Consider the following 16491-nt stretch of genomic DNA (forward strand, 5'->3'; position numbering starts at 1 on the left):
AGCAATGTCATGTTCATCCAAAGAACATTCTGTTCTGTTCACATGGGGTGGTAGTAGCCTAGTGGGTAACACATTCACCTATGAACCAGGAGACCTCCATTGTGTCCCTGAGCAAGACACTTAACCCTTAGTTGCTCCAGGGGGGGACTGTAACTATTGATTGTAAGTAGCTCTGGATACGGGCGTCTGATAAATGCTGTAAATGTAAATGTAATGTCCAAATTCTTCCAGCAGCCTGCTTTATTCAGACCAGTTTTTCTAAGAAAAAAAAGGTAAGAAAACAGACTCGTAATCGTGGGTTCGAATCCTGAGGTGCCACTGAGCAAAGTATTGTCCCCACACAGGCTCCCCGGGTGCCTATCATGGCTGCCCACTACTTAAATGCAGAGACTACATTTTACTGTGTGCACTGGGTGCACTTTCTCTGAATGCAATATATAATACGCACATTTTATTTCAAGGTGCCGGTTAAAGTTTGAGTTCATGGGGAGTGTTAAAAAATGTCATCCCAGCATTCTGGTATTAGTTGTCAGCAAATCGGCTGTATCTATGGTCCTGGAAAGACTATAACCAAAGTCTATGATATCCATTAATGTATCTTCTTTGAAGGTGTATTATAAGCAGAGAAATGCAGAAGGAAGGGAGGAGATGACACATTGTGCTAATGTGTTTAGGAAAACTTAAAGAAAGCTTATCTTCTTGTTGTCAAAGATACATACACCAACAGAAAGATATGGGTGGGTAGTTATATATATGCATTGAAACATATTAGAAGATGGCGCAGTAGTGATGGGGCAGTAGTGGCCTAGGGGACCCGTTATTGGAAGGTTGCCAGTTTGAATCCTGAACCACCAAGGTGCCACCACTCCCCGGACACCTGTCATGGCTGCCCGCTGCTCACCAAGGGTGATGGGTTAAATGCAGCGGACACATTTCATTGTGTCACTGTGTGCTGTGCTTGCTGTGCATCATAATGACAATCACTTCACTTTCACTTTCAAATTAGGGCCCATATGTGCTAAACAAGTGCTAGCACTAATTGTTTTTCTGGTTCCATTCTTGATACACTCATGACATAAATGGCTTGAATACTGAGTTTGACGTTTCAGCCATAATTATTAATCATCACAAGTGCACTTTGTTGTTCTTTGCTGAATGGGATCCATGCCATCTCCTGACTGCAGCGCTAATGGGATTACATTTTTTCATTTTCTTTCATTCTTGTTTTGGGTGGGGGAGAGCAAGGACACTTCAGAGGACAGATAGTGGGTGGAGATCATTGCGTCACCACCGGCCCATCCCTTCAGCAGTCTCTGTGAGCCACTCCCCTGGTGAACCGCTGCACCCACCCCTCCCTGGCCATTACTGCCAAGAAGGAAGAGCACTTAAAGTAATGTAAATACAGCTCGCTAAATATAGACCGGTTTCTCTTATTAATTCTGATATTGACTGGATGAAAAGAAAAGCCACCAGATGTCATAAATTTTGTCACATTTTCAGGCATGGACTCTCTCCTCTGCACTAGTCTTACTAGACAATGAAAGACTGCCCAGACTTAATACGTGAAGTATGAATAAAGCACAGACATTGTGTTTTAAATAATATAATTTAATTATGTTTACAGTACATTTCTAAGCTTATATTTAATGTATAAATAAATAAATATATATTTTTGGTGCTTTTTCACCAAGCTGAAAAACGTAATTTCTACCCGCAGATTTAGCATCATTTGCATTTGATCATATTTCTATAAATATAAATTGATACACCACACAGAAATTATTCAATATTGCACCAAATACAGTAAATGAATGGTAACACTGGCTTGTCGTGGAACCAGGGATGATGGCAACATTTACAGGTCTGCAAATAACAAAAATATGAGCACAGTTCCAGTTCACTTTTCATTACTTCAGACACGTTTCAACATTCATATTCAAGTTCAACATGGCGGCCTGACTCTTACTGCTAGATCGTTGCATAGCGTTGGGCCAACTCTTCATAGAATGTAGTTAAGGCGATTATAAGATCTGAAAATTAACACACTGGACACTGTATATTCTGGTTTACACACTAAAAACATGATTGGACATGTGCTGATATACAATACATCATTTACATTGTGGCTCAGGTGGTACTGGAAAATACACTGCACATGAAACAATTGCAGATGAAACAATTAAAACATCTATTACAAATGTGCTATTGATTAAAACCCCCCAAATATTAAATATGTTAATGATATTCAAGGGAAGCTGGCATTGCCATGATACAGATTTCTTGAGATATTAAAAGTCAATTTTGGAGAACCATTTGGATATCCTAATGATGAATCATTCATTAAGGCCTGATAGCAATTAGCCTTCTGTCTCTGGTCAGGGAGCTTTTCCTTGCCACATAGGGGCAAAAAAAAAAAAATCTCTTTCCAAATAAAGACTGAATGATTGACTGCATCACATTTGTAAAGGTGCTATGTTAGATCGTGCATTTTTAAATAAAAAAAAATTAAATAATAATGAATATGAATTGTAGCACAAATAACAATTCAAAGAGCATAATGAATGGAGGATGGATCACACACTTGTTCTAGTTTACATTATCCTCAGTTATTGCTCTAGCAAACTCTTGTTTCAAGTTCAGACTTGTTCAGCTCGAAAGACTCACTGGAAAGCTATTCCTTTGTCATCCAAATATTGTTCTCCTTGTCAACGACATGACTGTGACCAGCTCTGTGTTTTTTGTTCCTTCCAAATACACCTCTCCTGCTTCACTTCCCTCCATGTAGCAGTTATGCATATGGAAAATCCTCCAAAAATGAAGGGGTGTGATTCCTTTGTTGTCCCCTCAATATTTTGCTAGTTTTAATGGCAGAATAATTCACAAAAATGAGTCCGCTTAGTCTTGAGGGAACGTGGACTTTATTCAGCTTCGTGGATTGGGGATTCAGGGCTTGAGTCTTCCTCTTGTGTCAGAGTGTCTTTCCTTGTGAATGTGGCTGCGAGTGTCACACTGAGGCGAGGCTTGACCGGTGCCAGTTCTGAAAGCCCAATGTTGTTTTTGTTCACCAGGGTGGTCTTGTCCATGATCTCTGCACTGTGCCTTGCCACCACAGCATTTAGGAAATCATATTTAGCTGACAGAATCCCACTTTCAAACAGGTATTTGGCTAGATAGGAGAAGGCAACGTTTCCCAGAAAGGACGCCAGCATGGAAACTGTCTTGAAGGGGAACCTCTGGACCACTACTTGCTCCACCACATTAGTCAGATGGTGGACTTTCTCCTCCATGTACCAGCCGGGAAAAAAGAGGAATGGTGGTAGCTTCAGGTAGGGTTCTCCCCCACCGATGCGCAAGAATAGGCCAAAGATGTAGCCCGCCACAGAACCGTATGTGTTGGTGCCTCGTATGAAAAGGACACTGAGCAGTTGAGGAAATATGATGACATAAACCAGATCAGAGCTCAGGTACCACAGCCCATACACAGTGCCGGTCAAGAGGGCCATGGCTGTTGCCAGGGCCCCGAAGATAAAGATGGTAATGCGCATAACCCAGACAATCTCACGATCTGAAGCCTACATGGAAAGAAAATCACATTGATAATCCATGACACAAAATGCCTCATTCCAGAATGGGGCAAGAAAATGTCCCGTTTTGTGGCTCACCGATTGGCGGAAAGCAAGTTGGTAGATGTTCCTCGCGAACATAGAACTGGCAGATAGAATGGACGAGTCTGCTGATGACATCACCGCAGCTGACACCGCCCCCAGGCCAAAGAAGGAAACGTATGGTGGACAGAGGTGCTGAAGCACGATTGGCAGGATCATGTCCGACTCGTCTTTTTCCATGGGCGGGAGGGACCCATAGGTGGTCTTATTCCAGTCTAAAGTAGATTTAAAGAACAGGAAACAGTACATGAGAACACTGTTATTGTTTTTTTTTTTTATAGAACCTTTATAACACAACAGACTGCATTACATTTAGCAGCCATTTTTATTTAAAGCATCTTACAGATGAGATGGCATTTACTGTGAGACTTACAACCAATAGACCACGTCACTGGAAATGGTAAGCAAAAAAATTTACTTATTCACTGATGAGCCAATTACTTCACATTACACACTGGTTCCCAGTCAATAAAGTGACTGTGGCTTTGATGCTGCAAAGCTGAGGATTAAAGGGAGTCCATCCTGCTTCCTTCAGATGTAATATTTACAGAGTTCACATCATAATTTAATGTCTTAATTATTGATGAGGGGGCCCAGCTGTTGTTATTTGCCGATTTTTACAGGGATCAGAGGGGAACAAGGATCTCACCACAGGTTCTCAAAGATGACTGTAGGTTTTCAAAGGGGAATGACAAACTGAAAGCATAGACAAAGGTATGTTTCTTTTTCCGGTCCAAAATACGGTGATAAAATAATAATTAAGGCAATAATCATCTCCTGTCGTTCTGCTAACATGAAGCAATTATCTCCCGTAACTTCAGCTTGTCTAGGTTATGGAACAGTTATGATTCACCTGTGGAGGCTCCAATAGCTCCGATCAGAACCGAGGGCACAGCCATGACGAGGCAACCGAAGGCAGCTATAAAGGACAGGACTTGGGCATAAGTAGCTGAGGAGGCGGAGAGGACCCTCTGAAAATACACCTGCCAGGGGATTCCACCCAGCATCTATCAACAGAGAGAACCAGGCAGGTGTCTTTATTATTTTCACCTCTTCCAAGATCCTCAGATTGATTAACATCAAATGAAACTGCCTTCATACAGGCAATGTTTAATTTGCTGTTGCAGAGTAATATGATTTATTTATTTACCAGGAGGCAGAAGTTGTCCGCCCACAACCACATGTCTGAGCTTTCAACCTTCCCCATCCAGGGCGCCTGGTACACCTCTTTCAGCGCGGTGACTCCGATGTCAGTCACAGCCGGATTTGACAGTGCGAAAGGCACACTGATCCACTACAGAAGAACAGGCAAAGGGCTAAATCACGTTATTTCCCAGTGTGCACACCACGCGAAGACGTATTATTTATAATAATATTAACACCTTATTGTTTTTCTTCAAAACTCACCAGGCCAACAAAAATACAAAAGAGCTGGACGACATCGGTGTAGGCCACTGAATACAACCCTCCCACCAGGGTGTAGAAAATGGCGATGAGGGCGGAGATCACCACTGACATGTTCATGTTGATGTCCACAATCACACTCAGTGTGGCGCCTTTTAAAACATTTTTAAAATTAAGTCATAACCAAAGGAGGAAACATGGGTCATATTTCAAGGATGTCCCTCAGGTTCCATACCTAGAGCTGACAAAATAGCCGCCGACCAGAATATCTCGCCCATCAGAGCAGGGATGAAGAGCAGACCACCCATTCTTTTGCCATACAGTTGCTGGAAGGGGTCCAGCATGGTGACGTAACCTCGAGAACGCATTGGTTTGGCGAAGAACAGGCCACCTTGGGAGAAGGAGAGAACAGACATGAATCAGTTTGTTTCACCCAGAGTCGTGGTGCTCTGGGCTGCCAGGTGAAGTCATTTGAAACACAAACCAACGATGAGACTGAGCGCGTATCCGAAAGGAGCCTGTGCCCAGGCCAGCCCAAACCCGGGCAGGTACACATTTTCTGCCGTCCCGTTAATGTAGCCGCCCCCGACCCAAGTGGCTGCAAATGAAAATGAGAATTAGTTTATTAGAATAAAAAAAACCTCACACATATATATACATACATACATATACATACATATATATATATACATACATATATATACACATGCATATACATACATATATATACATATATATATATATGCATACATACACACACACACACACACACATATATATTATTGTTATTAAAGACAAATAAAAAACCTCGCCCTGTCATTTTCATATATTTTAAAAATACAAATAAAATAAATATTATTTATGTTGCATCGTACCCGTCATGGTAAATCCACCAACAAATAATCCGATATCTCTTCCTCCGACCATGATGGTCTCACTCCGGTCGGTTCCCTCCTCCACGCCCGAGTTCTTGTTCTTCCATGCCGCCCAGATCCCCACGAGCAGGATGAGCAGGTAGAAGATGACGATCGCCACCAGCCCCTCTACGTGGATGGCCATCCTCTTTTCACCGGGAGAAGCCGCGTTTCATGGAGGAGCGGGGAGCTCCGCGTTCCCTGCAAAACCGCGAACTTTAACCACTTTTATCGGTCCGGCACGCAAATATAACAGTAATATCGGGAATTACGTTCCGTTCTTAACTTTCTCTTAACTTTCCTGTTCGTGTCGCGCTCCGAGGGCTCGTCTGAGCTGCACTTTTTACATCAGTAAATCATTTTCTTGGGCTGCATCCAGCGCATCTAACAGATGAGATTCTGTTTCTTGTGGGACCCACGACGACGCAGTAGGAACTGTCTGTGGTGCTGAATGTCGTTTGTCGCGTCGTGTGCGTCCCCAAAGCTAAAAGTCGTCCGAATTGGCTTCTGTTCGGTCACTACACATCGTACTTGTTTGGTAAAGTAACTTTCTCCTTAACCGTGTAGTTCCCAATATAAAATATGTTTTTCCTTCTGCGGTTTGTTTCATTTATATTTTTATTTCAGTGGAATTAAGTAGAAAAAAAAAGTCTCCAGAACAAAAAAAAAAAAAACAAAAAAAAAAAAAAAAAACCAAACCGTTTCGATAGGTTCCCTTACCTCGCGTCTCGAGTCGCGTCTTGAAATATTCCGCACCGGTCCAGAACGACGGCAGCTTATAAGGGACGAGCTGTCGTCAGAGCCTCGGCGACCGCGGACGTCAGAGGGATGTGAGTGGGGCCGGTTGGTGAATGTGTGAATGGGCGCGAGAAACGTCCTGGGCCGACTTTAAAACGGCAGCGTCTGAAGTGGGCCCTTTAATGGCCACATGTCTGCCCTTCACCGATTTTGACATCCGGCCAATTACAGGAGCTGGGATCTGTCCTCTCTGTTGCACATGTTCAGTTCTCTGCGGTCGACAACGTCCTGAACATCTCTATATGCCATATGTCTTATTTTGAAAATGGCACATTCTGTCCCGTATACAGGCAATTTAAGTGAAATGTCTTGAGTCGTTGGGCTGGAATCATTTGCCTCAGACGTCATACTGCGTTCACACTCATACACCTGATAAATAACTTGAATCCATTCTTTGGCAGCATCAATTAATTACCCAACAAAGGAAGGTAAATGTCATTTATCTCTGCCAGATGAACAGGGCAGCAAACATGCTGCAGATGTTACAGTAACTGGGTAACATGTTAGGAGTAACTGGGTGGCTGCTTGGTTTAATGCAGTGGGTACTCAAATTTTTTATTTTATTCATGCTAATTAAGATTCTCTGACATAGCTAAAGTCATTTGTTTTTGACGTCATTGTCCTCCATCCCTACTGTGGGCCCCACCCTAAGGCCATTTAATAAATGAGCTAGTGCGAGAACCTCCTATCTCCAGAAGAATTGCAGGTTGGTGGTGCTGCCTAGTGGCGACATGTGAAACCAGTCACACAACTATCTAATGCAAGAATGTAGGTTTTTACAACAGGGTTTTACAACCCTGAATACTCAGAACAAAAGGTTACATGAAAGGTACATTATTGGTACATTAGTATCTTAAGTAAATTTCCTAAGTAAATTTCTTAAGACTGAATGGAACAAATAATAATAATAAAAAAAAAACACCAGAGGTTACTACCAACAAATAACTAATAAAGTAATAAAGTGAAGTGATACACAGCAGCACAGCACACGGTGCACACAGTGAAATTTGTCCTCTTCATTTAACCCATCACCCTTAGTGAGCAGTGGGCAGCCATGACAGGTGCCCGGGGAGCAGTGTGTGGGGACGGTGCTTTGCTCAGTTGCACCTCAGTGGCACCTTGCGGATCGCGATTCGAACCGGCAACCTTCTGATTATGGGGCCACTGCCCCATTAACTATTAATGTCAGTGTCTGTGGTCTATGATGATACTGGAATGTACAGTCAGGTCTATAAATAGTGGGACACAATTCTAATATTTTTGGCTTTATACATCATCACAATGCCTTTGAAATTATACAAAGAAATTGTTTCAACTTTAATGTGAGGGCATTTACATCCAAATCAGGTGAACAGTGTAGGAATTACAACAGCTATATGTTCCTCACACATTTTAAAGTACCAAAAGAAACAGTTCAAATTAACAAACATAAATTATACTTTCAATTTTTAATCCTTTGCATTCAATTCCAGCCCGAAGTCTGGAACACACACACTGTGTGGGTTACATACCGTATATATCATACAGTGTGCAATTCCTTACATTTAAAACATACAAATGCCACAACTTTTATAATATACCTCTCTTTTTATTTGGGTATATGCTTTTGTTAGAATTAAGTTAATTGCAATTGGTTCAGTTGTGCCCAAGATATTAATAATCAATATTAAAAAATAATTACATTTTAATAAAAAATTCATTCTTTTTTTTATGTCAGTTGCATGTGGACTACCATCATGTGAACTTGGATCAGTCTGGGGCTTCACTGACTCAGGAGTCAGGAATGAACTTGCAGCCATTACAGCTATAATCATGCTGAGTCAGAGCAATCAGTGGGCCTAATGGCCGCTGATGCATATATTTAAACCAAACAGGCACTAATGGATGCAGAAGTTCATACACACACACACACACACACACACACACACACACACACACACACACACACACACACACACACACACACACACACACACACACACACACAGACAAACACACACATATATACATACATTCTAAAATATTCAAAACATTTACTAAAATGACCAATATCTGGTACAAACATGGCTGATTTTAGAGTCCTGGAGTTCCGGGAATATAAAGGAATAACAGTTATGATATATCCAAGATTTTTGGATTTTCTGACATTTTACTGACTGTAGAACGCTAACCAGTGGTGCCCCCTGAACTGTAATACTACTGTCTACCTCAAGAGGTGACAGCGAGTCACGATTTATTCACCATTTCACCTAGATGTGCTAGATGTTTGTTAAGCATCTGCAGATCGGTTGGATCACCACGTGTTGATGTGATAGATTTAAGCAGGCAGAACACAATTTCTACACTAGAGGCTGTCAGCTATAGGTTCATGTGCATTTTGTCAAACCAATAATGTTGTTCAGTGTAGAAATTGGCCTTCCATCTGAATGACAAGTGGTGTACGTGCCCAGATGCACTATACCATATGCAGTTAATGTGCCTTATCACGCTTTTTAAATATTTACATAATCTGATATGAAGTGGCTGTGATAATTCCACTTTGATGAACAAGTGTGGGTTATCTGCAAAAAGTGGGCTAAATGACATATGATGGATAATGGTTCTGCTGAGATCACGGGTTTGTGGCGTATAAAAACTCAGGCTAGCTGCATGATCTCAGAACACTGTCCTCTTTCCGACTGACAATGGCCAACTCTGCGCTCCTGCTCTCCGTCTGCATGCTGTGCGCCTCCACCACTGCCTCCTGGCTTCCGCAGCCCAACCAGGGAGCAGTGCAGGAGTTGGCGGTCTCTGCTGCTGTCCGCTACAATCTGCACTCAGCAGACAACTACGCCTACAAGGTCACCGAGATTCTTCATGTACAGACCAAGGTGAGACAATGATATATCTGCCTCTGATAGTTATCATTTAAATAAGTTGTATAAATACTTTCAACTAGCAGTCTATTCTATTACATTACTATTATTACTATTATATTACTATTATATTACAGCCTGTAATTATATTACAGCCTGCATTAAATATGAATTAAATTGTTATCAAATCAGATTTTAGGTATCAGCATTAGAAATGAAAGAAATCTCTAGACTTGTAGGGATTGTGGGTAAGACACTCACCTGTGAACCAGAAGATCACTAGTTCAAGTATCAGGTTCGAATCCCTCTTACTACAATTGTGTCCCATAGCAAGACACCTGAGTGTCTCCAGGTGGACTGTCCCTGTAACTACTTATTGTGAGTCACTCTGGCTAAGGGTGTCTGATAAACGCCGTAAATGTAAATGTAGAGTTTCATTCACTAACTTCAGTTTTAGTGCCTATGCAATAGCACAGTTACAGGATCTGATTAATATCAGGATTGTTGGTCAGATGTTTGGTGAGTTACTTTGGTAACTTTTTTTTAGATTGATGGGGGTATTGTGTACTCTATGGATGTGATTTTGGGAAGGACACAATGTCTGAAAGGAAAAGACCCAAACCTGGAATCCTGCAAACTCTTCACTAACCCTCCTGATGCAAAGGTACGTCCTCTTCATTAAAGTCATAATTATAATATAGTTATCGATAAAGGAAATCACCTTGAATTGCTTTGTGTTTCAGAGTCTGAAATGCCTCTTTGTGGTCTTGAGTGACCCCCTCAATGATGACATGCATCTGCAAGACAGCAGCTGTCAGCCCACAAACCAGAAAGACAACTGAGAAAACCAAGACCTCATCTTCTGCCATTTGCTGTTACTATATATACATATATACACACACACACACACACACACACACACATAGTAGTATATATATATATTTATTTATGTTGAGTTGCTAATGAGGATTAGAAATTAAGACAACACATGCACTTCTAACTGCAGGCAGGGGCCAAACTCTCAGTGGGAAATCATGAGAAAGTGACTCGCAAAATAAAGGGCTAAGACTGGAGGGTGGCACAAAGAATGAAGTCACAAAGCATCAGCGAACATGCCATCCTTATCAGTTATGCATGACTAGGCCATGTCACGGTGGCGCCACAGGCTAGGACCGTGGGGTCCGCTGTGTTGACACCCGTACACTGTAAGGCCAGGGCTGCCACTCTCTTGAAAGACAAGTGGCACCTGAAGTTCAAGAGGTGTTTACTGTCAGGACCACATTTCCTTCTGCAAAAAGAAACAAGTGTTGTGCAAAAAATATAAATGTCTTAATTGCATATATTTACCATTATAGAAATAAATAAATGGCCAAACCATATTGTGTTTTACCCACTTCTTGAACATGATGTAAGGCAATTCAGACACTTTCTTCCTGGAAGTTTGTACTCATGTTTATCTTGACATGGTATTTTCCCCCATTTAAGACACTGCAGCTCTGTGTATGTGTGTAATCCCATCAACAGCAGATGGCCCTCTTATTAGGCTGAGCTCCTCCATAAAACACTGTGCTACATCAGCCTCTCACGCTGAGCAGTAAGGGTTCAGATTAAATTACACCCAACTAAACACTGCATTCCAGCCTCAGCCAACTTCAGGCAAAACCAATTCCAATCCTCCGATCGCCAGCAGAAGTGTTTACTGATTTTGGAGGGAGCAATACAGTACATCCCCAAATCTACCATAGACATCTGGAACTAGAATAATATATGTCTTTTTTTTTGCCTGAGCAAATGAGTCAGATGAGCAACAGTGCAAAGACCAAATAAAGCCCAACACTTAACTTAAATGTGTGGAATAGCCTACAAAATAATAAATAAGTCTACTCCTCTGAAAGTCAACCATAATGATGCACAATTTTAGTTTAATGCAATTTTAGTAAAGACTCTAAATGAAACATACACATGGTCATGTTACAATGTCTTTGTCTAAAGTACATTTAAGGAATTTGCAATATAATATTTAGTGATAGCAAATGAACAATTTTCACATTCACAATATAATAAATAAAATGTAAGAAATTCAGACCAATATAAATTTATAATAATTATAGTTAAAAGGATTTGTTCACGTGTCCATTGTTTGCCATACATAACCAAGCACATTTAGCCAAAATGGCTGTAAAGGAACATGGTAACAAAGAAACAAGAGTGCAAAAGAAAAGCATATTCATGATTAAACTATGACAAATAATAACTAAAACAAGGATAGGATATTTGATATGTGGTTTACAACTGTAGTACAAAAAAAAAGAAAACTATGAATTTTTGGGTGCAGTCACAAAATAGGGCTCTTTATTTCTACAGGCCATGGGTCATCTGGAGTCTTCTGAAACATCTGATGCCACAGGAAAGTAACAGCAGTTTCTGCAGTGAGTGAGAAGTGCCAACATCCTTTCATGGATTTTACTGTCTCACGTTCTCATCGTTTTGATCTGATCTGTTTATGGAAGACAAAATGTAACACTGTAGCAGGTAGAGATAGTAGTATCATAGTAGAGATACAAAGTTTCCTTTAAAGGATTATAAACAATGTAAAGTTTTGCCACACAATTTATAACAGTAGGGAAGAAAATTGTCTGAAGAAAGTAATCAATAAAGGCAATAGGAGTGTAGGGTAAAAACAAACACACCCATGAATGAGCAGGGCCAGAAAAACTATTAAAATACATGATTAAATAGATGTTTTTTCCAAAAATGTAACAATCACTACCATACCACATGGCATTAACACCTAAATTACTTACTGTGCAATTTGTTCTACGGATGAAGTCAGAGAGAAACAAATTTAAAGAAAATCAAGGGCTGTGTTAAGAGTATTCCTGACAAATTCGGGGCAACAATGACATTTAATATCATTACACTACATGGTTTGTTTTTTCCCCCCTAAATATATTACCCAGAAATAAGAAAAAAAAGACAAAAAAACAGTACCTTGCAGCCAGTCTACTCCCTCTTGAAGCCCTTCACCTTTGACAGCATCACTAGCACTAAAATACACAATAAAATTATTGAAAAAAAAAATCATTAGGAAGTTGCAGTTTGAAGATGAATTGTCAGGTATTGAAAGATAATTTTCTGAGATAGCAACACTTTGTATTGAAACAGTTAACATTTCAAAGAAAAATGCTGTTCCTTACATAGAATACACAGAATGTACTAATACATATTATTTCACTGTAAAAAGGTCTTGCTTTTAAAAAAAATCACACTTGCACCCCCAGGGCATAAGACATAATTCACCCAGTCAACAACAACAGGGTGATTTATAATGTAATAAAAAAAAACATCCCGATAAAGGAAATCTCCCTACCAGATGTGCCAGGGTTTGTCTTTGATGTTCTCCAGGCAGAGGAGCTGTGAGACTTTCACAGATGACAGGGCATCTTTCAGGTCCATCTTATTAGCAAAGAACAGAATGGGTATCCTTCTGTGCTTGACATCTGTGAGTAAAGGGGACAGATTTTGTATTTGTATACGAGATGGATAGTTTTGCCTCCATAATCATCATCAATTCAAAATTAGTATTTTAATGAAAGCACCTGGGTGGTTAAGCAGGGTGTCCAGTTCCTCTTTTGCCACCACCATTCTCAGTTTGTCACTGCTATCTATGACAAAAATTATGGCTTGACCTTCCCTTAAAAAAATAAGGGAAATTAGAAAGATTTGATAGTCAGTGGGCAAATGTGTTTTCCTGCAACAGATTCCTAGAACTTACTTGAAGTAATGCTCCCAAAGATTTCTGTATCTGCCTTGACCCGACATGTCGAAGACTGTGAAGCACAGACTGCAGGGAGTAAAATGTAAAGGCGTTACAAGTACATTCAAGCTAAATTCTGAACAAAGCTACAGTATGATTTCGGGAACCAGGATTATCACCTTGATGTTTTAAATTTCTCTATGCTGAAGCCAATGGTTGGGACAATATCTTGTGTCTGAGCCTAAACGGGAAAAAACAAACAAAAAAAAACAACAGTGAGTGAGATCCGGCAAGATTCCTCCTTTTCCATGCTCTGCCGTAGTGTTCAGTGTAGTGGCACTACGGTCAAAAATGTAGTCTGGATGTGATCAAACTCACATTAGACGGCTTCAGCTGATTGATAATAGTAGTTTTGCCGCTGTTGTCCAGCCCCAGACAGAGCACGTTCACCTCCTTCTTCTTCAGTCCCAGCCATCCAGCTAGTTTGTCGAAAAGGCCCATTTGCTCTCCTGCGTGGAGCTCCCCTGACCCCCAAAACACAGCAGGCTGTTACCCTAAGGGAGCAACCCTGTCCAAAACCTGGCACCCATGCAACGCGACATGCCATCTTCATATTTGAATGCATAGGGGTGAGTTTAGAGTCGCGGTCGACATGATATTAACCTCATGCATCTGATCCTGCCTTAATCTCACGGCTTGCCGGGTAGCAACTGTGCCTCAACAAGCACGACACGCCGCTCCAGCAAGCTAACCGTGACGGCGAAGATGTGACAAAAAACGACAGAAGACGTTCCCAGAAAGATGCACGTGGCCAGGCGAGCACCGACCTGGTCCTCAGCAGCATCGGCTACTCGAGGCGCCATTAGCCGAGCCTGCTGCAGCCAGCCGGGGCCAGGCGACAGGGAGCGACGTTAGCTAACTAATTAGCCGCTTCCCGCAGTTCGTGGCTCCAGAACACAAAAACTACAGGGCAGGTGAAGGTTGAGCCGTGATTAAATGACCTGTCTGTAAGCTGCTCTACATTAGCCGGCTGGTTAATCTGCTAAAATCGTGGCTAGGCTAACGATGCTAAGATGTTATAAACATATATAAATAAATAAATATATACCTGTAAACACTGGACTTCGCTGCAGGTTTCCCCCGTCTTGACGGCCGCTTTGATGACAGGCGATTCGAGATTTAAAATGCAAAGATGACCTTTTCAAAATACGCGTCGCGCTCCATATGACATTTTTAATATACGCGCGGATAAAGCGCCGCTGCGTGCAGCCGCTGGTTCGTCGCTTCTCGGCTCCGCCGCGACGGAAAAGTTTCCGCCGCGTTGCCCGGAGACGACGCGCTGAAGCGGGGCTCAGCTCAAGCGCTCCACCGCATGGACACATGCGGAATTACACCAGGCTTTAATCACAGGCAGTGTCTGGTATTCGAAAGTGTGAGGGTCAAAATACATTAAGTCATTAAAACTGATGAAATCATCCTAAAATGACAGGTTAGATACCATCTAGGTACAGCAGCCGGCAAGATTAACTAACAAGTGAACTATCATTTGGTATGCAGTATGCACGTCAGACTATCTCTACCTCATATTATTCGTAATACATGCAATGTATTTACTTTTTCTAGACAAAATATATCACTGTCAGAAATACACCACAACCTCTATAATTTATTATTTTTCTTAACAAACACCCAGTCTAAGTGACCTTTACAGACAGACCTCCTTTAAAATGATAGAAAAATAAAATGCAATAAACACATATTATATTAGTAATTAATAATATTAGAGTGTGTGCTGACCTGATTTCCCTACTACACTGTTGAAGGCTTTTATTTCTACACCCGTGACACTTGTTGAATGAGAAACAAGTGTCCTCAATGTTGGAAAAATCTGTTTAGAGACATCTGAGAGGTATGAATAAGATTACAGACTACTTTGTTTGCAAGGCTGACTGTACAGTTCTAAGGTATCTTGCATGTGGTGTATGGGTTGGCAAGTTTCTTGATTAAAGGAGACATCAGAACTGTCCAGTGTATTCAGTGGATCCAGTAAATCATATAACAGTCCTTAATGGTCCTTCATTCAAGCCTTTCTAAAGTTTCTGACATCATGGCTTTAAGTATCCCACCACTTCAGCATTCTGGAGATGTCTGACCAACATTGCCTGAGGTGTCTTGTGTGTGTTTTGTTTGTAACAGAGTATCACTCTATTTCAAAGACTGCATATATTGCTAAAGAAAATCTGTGTTTCACACATATTAATAGACTTGTGTGACAAATGAATATTAATATAAAATTGGATGACTTTCAAAAGGCTGTCTGCACATATCCCTTTTGTATTCTCTGTTCTATATATTAAATGGGTCTGGAATTATGTCAATAAATGAACAAGAAATAGGTCTGAAATACACATACGCAGTTCAATACATTGAGTTAGCAAAGGTGCTAGGTAGGGTTCATCGACTGAGTCCAGTCGCATCTCTAGTTCTGAAGCCGTCTTCTTGTCTGCCTATGTGGTACAGACAGTGCCACTGCATAAGTCAGTTTTTTTTAATAGTCACTTTGAGGCTACATCTCCATCTTCTCACAGAAATGTCCATTCATCTGGTGAGTTCAAGGAACAACAGGGAGAGAGATGGAGAGAAAGAAAGAAAGATCTGTGTTATTTGGCCTCAGACTGAAATACACACTGCCTATAGTGTGTGTACATCTGTGCGCAGGTGTTCATGACGCTCATACGTGGAAGCTGTTCTGCTGGACTTGAAGGAACTGCAGCTTTAGGCTCTGAATGCTGCTCACTATCCTCCTCTGGTGGCCGATCAGGGACACGCCAATCCTCCGAATATCACTGTTGGGGACACAGCAGGACGTGTGTTACTGATTAAAGTGAAGTTAAAGCCAATTCATTTTCTAATTTTCAGTGCCATTTTGTCACTCACTCTATGCTCATAGTGGAAACTGAGTCCAGGGTTGTATATCCTGCTGCTATGAAGTTGTTCTTATACTGACTCATTTTTATGGAGTCCAACCAATCCCCAACAGAAATGAAGAGGGGGTAGTCCGGCATGTCTTCAGGAGACTCTGGAAACCTGCAGTGGTG

General features: G+C 41.2%; 3 protein-coding genes across 7 annotated transcripts in view; all 3 read right to left on the minus strand.

Moving 5' to 3' along the window:
* Positions 1-1592: 1592 nt before the first annotated feature.
* Positions 1593-6916, minus strand: slc5a7a (solute carrier family 5 member 7a). Its single transcript, XM_028980134.1, has 9 exons — positions 6704-6916; positions 5945-6184; positions 5554-5667; positions 5305-5460; positions 5073-5221; positions 4816-4959; positions 4519-4672; positions 3663-3880; positions 1593-3572 (listed from the first exon to the last, which is right to left on the minus strand). The coding sequence occupies exons 2-9, from the start codon at positions 6126-6128 to the stop codon at positions 2919-2921; spliced, it is 1773 nt and encodes a 590-aa protein (XP_028835967.1). The 5' UTR covers positions 6129-6184; positions 6704-6916; the 3' UTR covers positions 1593-2918.
* A 4622-nt stretch (positions 6917-11538) lies between these two features.
* Positions 11539-14743, minus strand: arl6 (ARF like GTPase 6). 5 transcript variants are annotated; one of them, XM_028980387.1, is made up of 9 exons: positions 14502-14743; positions 13772-13917; positions 13573-13634; positions 13412-13480; positions 13236-13330; positions 13007-13136; positions 12628-12683; positions 12441-12453; positions 11539-12133 (listed from the first exon to the last, which is right to left on the minus strand). In XM_028980387.1, exons 2-9 carry the CDS (start codon positions 13892-13894, stop codon positions 12100-12102), a joined length of 582 nt encoding a protein of 193 aa, XP_028836220.1. In that variant the 5' UTR covers positions 13895-13917; positions 14502-14743; the 3' UTR covers positions 11539-12099. The 5 variants fall into 5 exon arrangements, 4 of the variants coding, with proteins under 4 accessions (XP_028836220.1, XP_028836221.1, XP_028836217.1 ...); XR_003749793.1 differs by having other exon boundaries at positions 12441-12683; XM_028980388.1 differs by lacking the exon at positions 12441-12453.
* A 107-nt stretch (positions 14744-14850) lies between these two features.
* The window catches only part of epha6 (eph receptor A6), a 60157-nt gene continuing 58516 nt past the window's right edge, over positions 14851-16491 (minus strand). The window contains exons 16-18 of the mRNA XM_028979083.1: positions 16331-16480; positions 16131-16239; positions 14851-15995 (exon numbers count right to left, since the gene is read on the minus strand). Of these exons, the coding sequence (XP_028834916.1) occupies positions 15960-15995; positions 16131-16239; positions 16331-16480 (295 nt within the window). The 3' untranslated portion in view covers positions 14851-15959. The remainder of the gene's footprint in view (positions 15996-16130; positions 16240-16330; positions 16481-16491) is intronic.

The sequence above is a fragment of the Denticeps clupeoides genome, chromosome 5 (assembly GCF_900700375.1).
Source record: "Denticeps clupeoides chromosome 5, fDenClu1.1, whole genome shotgun sequence".
Classification (NCBI taxonomy): Eukaryota; Metazoa; Chordata; class Actinopteri; order Clupeiformes; family Denticipitidae; genus Denticeps; species Denticeps clupeoides.